General features: G+C 35.0%; 1 protein-coding gene across 1 annotated transcript; it reads right to left on the bottom strand.

Annotated features, from left to right (window-relative positions):
- Window positions 1–2,300: 2,300 nt before the first annotated feature.
- LOC110923603 (protein LAX PANICLE 2-like) lies at window positions 2,301–13,417 on the bottom strand. The gene is made up of 4 exons (XM_022167671.2): window positions 12,700–13,417; window positions 12,563–12,613; window positions 12,404–12,476; window positions 2,301–2,677 (listed from the first exon to the last, which is right to left on the bottom strand). Exons 1-4 carry the CDS (start codon window positions 13,218–13,220, stop codon window positions 2,486–2,488), a joined length of 837 nt encoding a protein of 278 aa, XP_022023363.1. The 5' UTR covers window positions 13,221–13,417; the 3' UTR covers window positions 2,301–2,485.
- Between the last annotated feature and the right edge of the window lie 206 nt (window positions 13,418–13,623).

Below are 13,623 nucleotides of genomic sequence, written 5' to 3'. Positions count from 1 at the left end.
ACAATATTGCACTGAAGTTTTCTCCCATTTTTTGTTGCTGAGATGTTCGGATCAAAAGACGAAAATGATGTGAAACTTGTTTTGCTGTTTAATCCTGATGAAGAACCTCCAGAAGAATTATTGGCGTTGTAAGCAGTTTCTATTTTTGGAGATAAATTTGTAGACTTCTCATTCACCCCTGCTTTATAGTACAACCCAATATCCTGTTCACCATCGAAATCTTTCATCCGAATTATCTTTCGTTGTTCCATTTCTTGAGCTTCCAGTTTCTCAATGAATTTACTCAATGTGAGCGTGTTGAATCCTTTCTTGTTTCTAAGCATCATGAGATATGTTCCCCAAGTCTCGTGCGGTAACGCATCTGCAAGTTTTTCAATCAATTTTTCATTATCTTTTTCGATGCTTAATCTTCTCATGTTGGCTAACAGATTGCAATATCTTTCTATAATTTGCTTTGTGCTTTCATTTTTTAACCCTCTAAACAAATCAAACTCTTTCTTTAGAAGTGACTTCTTGTTCTTAACCATCTCCTGACTACCAACAAACTTTGATCACAATGCTTTCCAGATTGAATAAGAACTCCCATTGTGTTGCAATAATACCATAATGTCTTCCTTTACAGCTTGTTGTAGCAGGTTCAGCATCATCTTCTCATCTTTATATTTCTTTCTGTGATCAGCACTCAGATCTTTAAGAGGAATAATCTCTTCCTCATCATTTGTCGGTCTCACATACTTAGTTTCCACACATTCCCAAGCGTCTAGATAATTTGCTTGTACCCAGTTCTCGAAACGACTTTCCCAGCCTTTATATTCTTCTATGTTCATGAGTTTGGGTGGTTTTTGCATTGTCCCTGTTTCGTTTTCGAGTATTGTGTTCTGTGCAATAGTAATTGGGGTAACCGGAGTAGCGAATGCGTTATAAAATTCCTCGTCCATTTCAGATTTTAACAATTTTCCCAACTGTCCTTAAAAGCGAAACCCTTGGTATTGTTCACTGGAGCGAAATCTGTATGACCAGATGAGCGAAACCCCTGATTTGGTGACACAAGAGCGAAATCAGGGTGTCCAAATAAGCGAAATCACTGAATTTGTTCACAAGAGCGGAACCTTAGATTCAAATAAGCGAAACCACTAGGTTCGAATGAGCAAAACCACTAGGTTCGAATGAGTGAAACCCCTGAATTGTTCACTAGAGCGAAACTAGATGGATTTTTGTAGCGAAATAACAGTGTTCAAATGAGCGAAACCACACAATGTATGTATAAGCGAAACCTAATCGGAATCAATTTTAGTCCATTTTTAATTCTTATTTCAATGCCAAACTCTCAGGGATTTGTCTATGTCCAATTACGCACAATCTGTGAAATTTTGAGCTGATTTTAACTAGAAAAATTTTCTGAAATGATGAAAGAAGGTGTAGAATTAAGAAAACTTGATGAATTCCAGCTAACCTCCGCAGAACTCCTCATCCTGAAGCTCTGATACCACTTGTAGGATCGTGTTTCGACCCAAACGAGTATTTCAGAGGAGTTTTGATCAGATACAGGTGCGGAAAACAAGTATCTGACTTAGAAACAGCTAGCAAATCACTTTTAATACCTTTCTGTATTGATTTGACAATGATTACATCCAAATCTCAAACCGGCAGCACTTCGGTATGAGTTACAAGGAAATCATCCATGGTTTCGCTCATATGTCCCTATATATAGTGCATGGGGTTTCGCTCCAATGAACATGCCGTATGAGCGAAACCTCCACTTGACAAATAAGCGAAACTACAAGGACCACATAAGCGAAACCCCTATGTCCCTAAGAGCGAAACCTTCACCTAAATTACATACTTTCTCCAGTTTTCTCGTAAAACGTGCCCTGATCTAACAATCTAAGACTAAGACTCGATACAAGACGAAGTCGACAGATATAGTGCACCAACAATTCCTATTATTATCAATTGTCCACTGTTTCTTATCAATTTGCATACTCTGTTTTTATCATCATATACAAACATGAATATGCAATCTGATTTGAGTGATTATGTGAGAGATATGAGTATAATTTCCGCTGCGACGAACTCGGAATCCCAACAGGTACCTGGGTCGTTGGCTATACTCATTTAGAAAACTTGTGATATGGATTTCGGTCGATGGTGTTACACATTTGTTTAATAGTGACATACCACACTTTAGTGTATATTAAGCTAACACATAATTAAGTGGCACATACGTAGGTTTGGACGTGTATGTAATTAAACAAGAGGGAGGAAGGGTATATATGCCAAACTGAAAGTAATAATTTAAATATATGAAGGTTTGTTCTATGAGTTTTCAGGTCGACGAGCTAGTTGTAACTTGATACAAGTCGGCTTAATTACGGCTACAAACAAAAAACAAGTAAACAAAAGATAAATCGAATAAATAGATGATGGATGGCCACATGCCTGCCTGCCTCCATGACTGACTATTAAAGGGGATCATTGTTACAAACTAATTAGACGTGATTGGTGATGCAATCCTACCATAGTTAAGCACCATAAGATGCTCGATAGAGCTGGCTGAGGAGAAGGAGGAGTTAAGAAACACCACTTCATTTCCGGGCGTATTATTCCATATATTATCTCTTACATGTTGCAGGCTCAAAAACGGCAAAAGCTGTTTTCCTTTACATGTTATTTCTACCTGTTTGTTTTCATACACGTCAGCAACTCATATTGATGATGCATGAAATAAAGTTACATGCAAATATGTGTGTGTGAAGGCAATTCCAGGATGATTACGTATGCGTGAGATAAGGGTTTGTCACATGATTATGGGTGGCGGGTCCTACCCAAGTCGATATTCGGATCAACATTTCATACCAATGAAAAGGAGCCATTCAACTTATATGATTTATTTATATATTGTAAGATGATTATGTTAAAAAGTTATGATAAAAATGTTGAATGGTCCTTACCTTCCGCCACGGTTGAAATAAAAACACACTTTAATAATTGGACTTGGCCCTTCATAGACTTCCTACCCACACTCATCATGCCCTTAGACTTTCCTGCATTTCCTAATTATATTTTACGTAATTCTTTAAGAGGGTTCCCATCTCTCTAAACTCTAAATTCTCCTTTGCTTTTGCATCCAAAAAATACAAAAACATTATCGTCCACCATAATCTCTCTCTCTCTCTCTCTAACTATTCATTCCATATGTGCCAAAAATATGTAAAATCTGAAAAATTCGAACCTCGAAAACTCCATATCCTAAACCAATTATGTAATATGAAAGATTAAATTTGATACACTCGTGGTGGATGTAATTAAAAAATATATTAATTAGTGTTAGTGATCCAACATATTATCATATCTAACATTACATTAAATTGCTATCAAATCAAATATGTGAAACAATTCTATTAGTTAATGGAGATTAATTAGAACTTTTTTTTATCTAAAGATATAAATTTATAATTATTGAAAGGTGGATAAACACGCTAAAGCATGTGCTGATAACCAACATGCATTTGTCCCCTTCGCCTTCGACACCTTTGGCTCCCTAGCTCTAGAAGCTATACGTTTGTTGACTAGGGTCCAAAAGGTTGTCCACAGCAGCTGCTCATCAACAGGGGGCAGGGGTTTGTCTTTAATAGGCTAGGGTTTGCTATTCAGAAAGGGGTAGCGGCGCAACTTGTTGCTCGCTTACCTGCTATATTGATGTAACTCGGCCAGTATTTCAATAATTAGAAATTAGTTTTATTAACGGTATTATTATTTTAGATTAGTTTTATTAATGGTATTATTATTTTAGATTTCTTTTTTATTTGTAGGCGGATTTAAAAAATTGATAAGTGTTTATTGGATTTTTTTGAACGTGTTTTTTTTATCTGGTTTTCTACCATTGGGTTTTTTTTGAACGTTTTTTATGTAGTTTTCTACCACAGGTTTCTAACTTAACAAGTTCACTTATAGTGTGAGCGAACACAAAATTTACATTTATTGATTTACTTTTTCTTTAGTATTTCTTATGATTAAATAAGCTCCTTGCATATGTGAACTTGTTGAGTTTAATCCCTATATAAGCAAACTACCAAGAAACAAAACGTGTTTTAAAACATCCTTTAAGTACTTATCAATTTTCTAAATTAACCACCTACAAGTAAAAAATTTATTATTTTATCTACTAGGTTAGATTCCCATTTATTACATGGGTTAATAAATATAATGCTATATACTTAGTAATTATGTCATTGAAAAACCCGTATATTGAATATGTGAATAAACATATGTATTACAAGGGTGAATTAAATATAATGGTATATGTTAACACATACCGTCCGCAAAATATGTTTTTAAAAAGTTAACTTTGACGTGACAGTAAAAAAATTGTTTAAGATAAATTTAAAAATATTTTTATAAAAGATTGATAAATATTAATTCAATAAAAGTGTAATTAGTCCTATAAATATTATTTTATAGCACATCTAGGTTAACTTAAATTTCAATTATAGGTGTGTAAATACATATAGAAAATTAAGAAACTTAAACTTGGGTTTTTAATACCATCTATTTATTTATTTATTTATTTTTACCATTTAAATCATCCAATCATATTAAATATTTAAATTGTTTTTAGAAACTACTCACAAAATTAATTATTATTATTGTTTTTTCTTTTTATTAATATTTTAACGAACAAAATCTTGAAATTGATGATATTTGGAACCTAGATGGAAGCTTTTAAGTAAAGAAAAAAGTTTATTTTAAAAAAAGAATCACAACTAATTTCAAATTAAATTCATTTGGTCAGAACGCAATATCTTGTATAAATCGATGGGGTGGAGGATGGTGGTTGCGGGTTGAAATGTTTAGTTTTTTTTCTTTCAACTATATCAATTGTTGGCGGTGGTTGCGACGAGGGAGATGTTCAAGACAGTGATGACCGTAGGTGGTAAGGAATATTGGTGACGGATCTAAAAACTTTTTTTACTGGGTTCATTTTGATAGATTCTCACGAATTCTCACTATTTATTTTCCAAATCACAAGAGGTTCTTACTAATTTTCTCCACGTTTTCCAAAGCGAATGGGTTCCTGGGAACCCACAAAAGTAGCCTAGATCCGTACATGCTTATTGTGTTGGGTAAATTGTTGAACAATTAAACAAGGCTCGTATTATTGGCACAACTTGCAAATTAAATCGACACCCTCAATACGGGTCGTAGTATAGCCCTATATGAATCGTATTGGGCAATGTTGGTCACGTGCAAACCCTATACGGGTTGTATAGGTCTATACAACTCGTATTAGGTACGAGGTAGTACGATGTCACTCAACAGTGACAGAAAGTGATGGATGTGATATTACGCCAGCTCTATACGGGTCGCATAGGGCTATACAACCCATATTGGTCTCTGAAAATGAATTCAACTTTCTGTCTTTATAAATGACGAAGGGAGACGATAGGAACATTGTTTCTTCTTCTTTTCTTTCTTTCGACAAACAATTCCACCATGTCTTGGTTTGACCTCAATTCCGTTTTTTTGACCAATCGTCCGGTAACAACACGAGCATGTTTATTTTGGAAAGCAGTGTGGTATGGTATTTATTAACTTGTTTTGTTTAAGAAATACTTACCATGTCGTTGTTTTAGGAGAGGTTTGTTGTCCCTGATTCTTACGAGGAGAGAGTAAATCATGATTACGCGGAGGAGATCGTGTTCACAAGGAACCATTGCTGCCAGACATGAACGAGGTAAACATTTATTTACTTATTTGTATTAGGAATTAAACTTTCCATTATCTTTTAACCTTTTTTTAGTTTGTTGTGCCTAGCGGACCGTTGTTGCCAGACTTGAACGAGGTAAGCATTTATTTACTTATTTGAATTAAGCATTAGATTTAGTGTCATCTTTAAACCATTGGTTTTTTTGAGGTTGTTGTGCCTAGCGGTGATTACGGTTATGGGCTCGGATCGACGCCCACTAAGCTCGTATTCGGGCCCTTTTGATGCAGACGATCCAGGGTGATATTCAGGTGGTTATCGATCGTGGCTGGACCCCCTACCGATGTTGTTGTTGCCGCCATGCCCGGGTCAGGATCCTCAGGCGTCTGGCACCGCTCAGGTTTCGGGGCCATTAGGCACCACTCAGGATCCTCAGGATCCAGATCGGACGGTTTAGGATAGTTTGCTGTACTTTTTTGTATTTTTACTTTTTATGTATTTTGGATTATGTTATGTATAAACAAACTTATTATATAATTAAATTTGTAGTTTCAGTTTATTTATATTTGTGATGTTTATTTACATTGTTTAGATTGATTGGTTGGTTATGTATAATGTATAATACGATATGACACTTGATGATACGGTATGATACATCACGATACAATACAATGCAATACAACAAGATACGATATGACACGTCGACATAAAATATAATACAAAATACAAATACGATACGATATATCATGATAAAATATAATACAAAATACGATACGATATAGTATGATACGTCACGATAAAAGTATAATACAAATTATAAAACACAAAACAAAATAACCAACAATAAACACCAACAACATACCTAAACACCAAACTTTAAACTCAAAAAATACATGATCCTTATACGGGTCGTATAGCCCTATACAATCCGTATAAGACTAGCCGTCAGACAAAGACTAACCATGTCAGTCTACCATGTCAAGGTATACGGATAGACTTCTGGGTGTACCAACTGACCCTTAAACAATATATAGATATGCAGTCTTGGCCGGTTGTGTCAAATACATATGTATGTATACATAGATACTAAAGTAAATATAAAGAGCTAACGAGTGAGCCAATCTCAAGTCAAGTCGGGCTTTTTAACACATGCCCGAATTGACTTATTTACAAACCAAGCTAATTTGGAGCTGGTTTTTAACCCGACCGAAATGACCAATTTTAAAAATTACCCTTATTGACCTTCGTTCTGATCCGTACTTGTTTGGACCCGAACCCGTTTTAACCCGAACTAAACCAACCATTATCTAAACAGAACCCGTTTTGACACAAACCTGTATTGACTCGTTAGCCGCTCTACATGTCCATTTTGTGGGGCATAGTTATAGAGATTAGTTTTCTTTTTGAGTATTTAACAATAGAAGTACTAATCGTCTAACAGTATTTTTCTATCTCTAATATTTTAAGCTAATTAACAATATATAAATATATTTCACATAATATATTAGAATTTTATTTTATTAAAAAGTTATATATTTAGTTTAAAGTACTTTATAATAACTAATTAAGTACATACACCTTTCATATTTTCATGATGTTTATCATTGAAAGTTTATACAAGCGTATTATTATAAATATACACTTATAAAATAAAATGTTATGCTAGCTTTAAACCACAATTCCTATAAAACGTTTGGAGGTGTGTGGGTCCTAACACACATTCAATAAATTCGTGACCTACGTATATAGATTTGGTGGTGAATCGAAAGCATGACGAAACCATCTATTTCTACATTTTTTTTGAAGGTGCATCTTCATTCTTGAAGCAGGGGGTCCACCTACTCTTTGATTTCCAAGGACCCACCACCAATTCCATGCTTCTTTTATTTCTCCCTCTCAAATACTCGATATACATATCATATATGGATCCTTACTTAACCCACTCACGTAAAAAATGGATCCTATTTTCTCCGCATTCTCATTCTGCATCACCCAACATTCTCAAACCCTAGCTAGCGTACATCTCACTGGCTATACCAAACCCACCCAGCTTGATTTTAAACACATCAATGATGTTAACTTGGAAAGCAATAACCTACTATGTTACACACATAAAAATGTACGAAAAAAGTACTGCAAGGGTAATAATTATTATTATTATTATTATTTTTTATTTCTATTATTATTATTATTATTATTATTATTATTATTATTATTATTATTATTATTATTATTATTATTATTATTATTGTTATTATTTCTATTACTATTATTTTTTAACGGTAAAGAATCTCACGTGTAAACCCACCCTGCTCGGGGCTATGTCCAAGGTCGACTCCTCGACCGTCATGAGACCGTGCCCCCCGATACGCGGGAACCGGATAGAATCCGTAAACCTCGCCTCCCGTCAAGTTCCAACCCATGATCAAAGCTCTGATTAGTCCCTTCACCCAGATGTCACTTGAAATGGCCCAAGCAGGAAATCGAACTTACTTCTCCACTAAGGAGAGCAGACCAATTTACCACCAGACCAAGTTCTCAGGACATCATGAATGGCTAGTTAACCAACTATTTGGTTTTATGGCACATGGTTGGAGTTGTTTTGGCGGACGGCCGATCATTAATATACGCCTACTACGCAAGGGTATATATCTTACCTAGCTAGCTAATGCCTTCCCATAATAATAACAACTAGTAAATTTAGCCCGCCTATTGCGGCGGGAGTTTGATTATTAGTACAGTACCGATACTCAATATAGCAACCGAAAAAGCTGTCGTAGAACCATGGGGAAAAGAATATCGGAACACCAATGTAAGTATCGTAAACACACTATAAGATGAAATACTAAAAGCAAAAAATATATTGGTTTTGATAAAACCGATACCGATACCAATATTTTTCGGTTGGGTGAGTTTGGTTTGTCACGTTAGCGAGAAAAAAAACACTAAAATGTGAAACACTAAATGAAATAAATGTAGAGGGATCAAGCATTCATATTAGCAAGGTTAATATGGAAGGGTAACACATATATAAGAAAAAATTAACTAATAGAGAAAAACCTTTTGTAAAATAGAAGGATTAAACATGTATATCGAGAAAGTTAAAGTAGATGAACTAAATATATAAGTTAACAAATTTAAAGGATAAATAAGTAAAATTCTTATGACGACTCATACGGGGACATATGGCTATGTCGGATTTACCCCTTGCTAAATGAAGCAACTAACGGAGTCTTAGAAACTACAAAACTAAATCAAAATAATTAAAATACTTTATGAATGATCCTATCCATCTGTCTCTCTCAATCATATAAAGGAATCGCTTATATACATATACACGCCTACTACGCCACATGAGGTTGACTTCTATTATTATATATTAATTAATTACATATACTCTAACAACACGTATTTTATAAATATGAATATAATACTTTTATATATAAAACCACTAAAGAAAATCACTTATCAAGCAAATATATAATTAATCAGATAATTAATAGTCCATACATTTATAAGATGGATAGGTACACAGAGAGATCGAATTTATACATGATTGTAGGAAACGAGACAAGAATTGACAGACTTTGTTACTTGTTGGCATGTGTTTCAATCTCTCTACATATTTAATGTTTCTAATTAGGTAGGTACCTACTCTTAATTCCTCTTCATTAGGGTGTAAGGGGCACTCCTCTAAGAGGGGAGTCCCCTCTCTTACGCATAACCAATCCTCGTGTGCCACGTCAACTCCCTTCTTAAACTCCCCTAACACCCTAAATTGATGGCGGCACTCCCCTCTTAGGTGACTTGGTTTTTTATTAAAAAAAAAAAAAGAAAATTTTTCATTGGTCCACTCCTTCCTCTCTCCTCCCTCTCTTCGGTGACTTCCCACCGATTTCATTCCCCCAAACCACTCACCTAAGTGATGGCGGCGGTGTTCCCCTTAGGTGACTTGGGTCACCGAATGGGGTCACCGAAGGTGCCCCTTACACCCTTAATCAGTGAAGAATGAGATATTTGTTTATAAACTAATATATAAAAATTCTTCTAAACTCGAGAAGACATGAACTAGTGTTCTTAATTAAATTTCTCTTTCTGTTTATAGTTTTATTTTGTTTGATTTATGAGAATGAGGGTTTAAGGACTCAAATGTCACTTGCATGACATTATATATATGGATGTCGACAGACAAAAGGGCCGGTGTAATAGCTAGCCGGGTTTCACTAGATAGAAGGTGTGATGGTTTTTAATTTTTAACTAGAGACTCAAAGTACCGAAAACAATGATTTATATATAAGTAACACAGCAAGCGCGCAAGCTGTTTACTTTGGCAGGCAAATGGTGCCACGTAGTTTTCAGTACTCCAATATATATTAACTTGATCCCTACACAATATGGTATGATATGATCTTCCCTTGAGGTTTTGCCAAACGATCATATATTACTTGCCATCGAATACACTGATTAATTAGCTATAGTATTAGAACACATACATATGTATGTTATGTAATTCGATCTCCTAATTCAAATCTCTCTCTCTCTCTCTCTCTCTCTCTCTCTCTCTCTCTCTCTTTATCTATCTATCTATCTATCTATCTATCTATCTATCTATCTATCTCTCTCTCTCTCTCTCTCTCTCTATATATATATATATATATATATATATATATATATATATAGGGTAGGGTTCATATGAAAACCATCTTTATTGCGAGAACCGAATAAAGTAATGTGAACACAACAAAATAACCTAAAAAAACCTAACCCCCAAGCTAAATACTAAAAACTAAACCCCCCAAAAAACCTAAAAAAAACACACAATTTTATTTAAAATATTTTTACTTGAAAATCGTTACTTTTAATAGCCAAATTTTTTTTAATAACGAAATACAACGATTTTTAAGTAAAAAAATATTAAAAAAAATTGTGTGTTTTTTAGCTATTTTTTGGTATTTTTGGTTGTGTTCAGATTGGTTCTCGCAATAAAGGGTGGTTCCTAACGGATTCTTCTCCTATATATATATATATATAATATATATATATATATAGGGAGAAGATCATGCGAGAACCACCTTTTATTGCGAGAACCGCGAGAACCAATGTGAACATAACCAAAAATGCCTAAAAATAGCTAAAAATCACACAATTTTTTTAATATGTTTTATATAAAAATCGCTATTTTTCGAAGCCAAAAAAAAAATTAAATTTTTTTTTTTGCCACTAAAAGTAGCGATTTGAGCATAAAAAATATTAAATTTTTTTTTTTAGATTTTTTTTAGATTTTTTGGGGGTTTAGTTTTTAGCATTTTAGCTTGGGGGGGGGGCCGGGGGGGGGGGGTTTAGGTTTTTGGGGGGTGGGGGAGGGGGGTTTAGGTTTTTTTTTTGAGGGAGGGGTAGGTTTTTTTTAGGTTTTTTGGGGGTTTTAGTTTTTAGCATTTAGCTTGGGGGGGGGGGGTTAGGTTTTGGGGGGGAGGGGTGGGGGTTAGGTTTTTTAGGTTTTTTTTAGCTATTTTAGGTTGTGTTCACATTGGTTCTCGCGGTTCTCACAATAAAGGTGGTTCTCGCATGAGCCCCTCCCTATATATATATATATATATATATATATATATATAGAGGTCAAGGTTCATGCGAGAACTAACTTTAGAGCGAGAACAATGAGAATCAATGTGAACACGACCAAATAAATCCAAAACAAACAATAAGTGGCGGCTTTGATGGTGTGCGGGGAGAACCTCCGCACAAGGCTTGTGATTTCCAGAGGCACGCGATTTAGAAAAAAATCCGATATATATATATATATATATATATATATATATATGTTATCTTTTTAGATAGTAAACACATACCAATTCCAATATAGGCTCATTTACAAATAATTTTTTATGGTTTAGAATTTAGCTCACTTGACATTAGGTTTATTGAGCCCAGTATTTTTTTTTTTTTTTTTTTTTTTTTTTTTTTTTTTTTTTTTTTTTGAACGGCCAACAAACTCAATCCCGAGCACTCTCGGGGCACCCACTGGACAAACGGAGTACTCCGAGAGTAACCCGAGTCCACCACCAATTCCGGGGAAAACCCGGTAACCCACCCGCCCGTAGGCACGACGGTGAAATTAACGGTAAAACCCGTTTGGCTCAAGGATCCAACACAGGTTTCCCTGGGTCTCCTAATTTGATCTTTTTTAATAATAATAAAATATTACAGAATGACACATTTTTTCAAGCTCGAACAGAGTATGTGAATTATCAGAGACGTCTATACAAACAATGAACCCCACCCCAACCATCACTCAAAAACCTAAACCCCCTCCCTCCAAATATGTTTTTAAGTAGTTTTGGTTCCCTGAAGGGTACCTAGAAATGTACTTGATACCTAATTCTGATGTTACATGATCGATCAGTGTTCCAAAATAGAATACTTTCAGTCCAATATATATTTTAATTGGTTATCATGTTTCTTTCACCAATCATATTATTTGAAGTTGCAGGTTTCGATGATTTCCTCCTTTATTCTTCTTTTTTTTACAATGATGGAGTAAGATAAATAAAAGAGAGACAATTAGAAGAGGAAGCTGTGTATAGATAGATAGATATATGAGGACTTGTATCATTGTGAAATAATCTGTTGCACATGTTAGCATGCATATATATGTTGTAGATGTGTGTGATATTCTCTGAAAGTTAATAAAGTTATTATTACCTCAAATTCGGCATCCAGTTGGAGTTTATAAACCAAATACTTGATTAACAATCCGACAGTCGTCCTTCCATCCCTGTATAATAATTTCATGAAGAAGAATACATAAAGACAGGATGATCGAGTATTTGTTTTGTTAAGTAAGTGCGTAATGTTACCTACTTGATTCTAAGGTAGCGCTTGGGTAGTTGAGGCAAATAGGGTTCTTTTATCCTGCAATGAGAAAAAGCAAACAAACACATATACATTTCTTTCTTAAAATAGCTAGCTAGGTAAGGTAAGGTAAGGACTATACTTACTGGGTTTGAGAGGGTTGAAGAATAAACCAAAGACCAGAAGGAGCTGCTGCTGGTCTAGGGCGGAGTGAAGAAGAAGAAGAAGATGGCAAATAACTAGTATTAATCATGTGGTGGTGGTATTGACCTCGGCGTGGCTGTAGAAAAAAGGTAGGTGGTGATGGTGTTATCGGGATGGACCCTCTAAATTGAAAACTCAGCTGCTGCGGAGGAGGAGGCGTGGTTGTTAAAGCAACCTCATGAATATGATCACCAGGGCTGCTGCTGCTGCTGCTAGTACTACCTGCAGCAGGTGACAGATCTATCCTAGATCCTAGACTCAATCTAAGCCACCCTCCATCTTCCTCTTTGTCTTTGTCTTTGTCTTTGTCTTTGTCTTTGTCTTGATTATTATTAATATCTTTGGCTGTTGCTTCTTCACTACACCTGATATTGTCGTCGGCTCCCTCAGCCATCAGTCCGCCTAAGCTTAGGAAAGAGTCATGATAATAATAGCCACCCAAACTTTGATGAGCAGGAAACATGATGATGTTACATATACAACCCCATGCAGGACTTGAATCCTCAAGTGAGGAGTAGAGCACACGATGACTCTGGGCCACGCAACAACATCCAAGAAATTCGGATTTCGTTGATCTATTACTACCAGCAAAATCTCAGTTGCTTAATCCTTTTCTTCTCTTATTTGGTTTGAATTGACGATTCTTTTTTTTTTTTTTTTTTTGTCCTGAGGAGATAGAAACATAAACAAGAGATGGAGTTTTGTTGTTAATTTGCGTGTAGAAAGAAAGCTAGAGATTAAAGAAGACGGAGGGTGTTACCTTCTGTTCCAATAAATAATAATAATTGATTAATATTCTTTCTTTCTTTCTTTCTTTCCAAAAACAATTATTTTTCAGTTTTCAACCCTTTATGGATTGGTCCTGC

Source organism: Helianthus annuus, chromosome 17 (genome assembly GCF_002127325.2).
Source record: "Helianthus annuus cultivar XRQ/B chromosome 17, HanXRQr2.0-SUNRISE, whole genome shotgun sequence".
Lineage (NCBI taxonomy): Eukaryota > Viridiplantae > Streptophyta > Magnoliopsida > Asterales > Asteraceae > Helianthus > Helianthus annuus.
This window is presented reverse-complemented; position numbering and strand designations above follow the sequence as displayed.

Coding starts and splice junctions, on each gene's coding strand:
- LOC110923603 (XM_022167671.2), bottom strand. CDS start 13,220: ATGTTTCCTGCTCATCAAAGTTTGGGTGGCTATTATTATCATGACTCT. Junction 12,614..12,699: donor CTTCAACCCTCTCAAACCCA/GTAAGTATAGTC, acceptor TTCTCATTGCAG/GATAAAAGAACCCTATTTGC. Junction 12,477..12,562: donor AAGCGCTACCTTAGAATCAA/GTAGGTAACATT, acceptor ATTATTATACAG/GGATGGAAGGACGACTGTCG.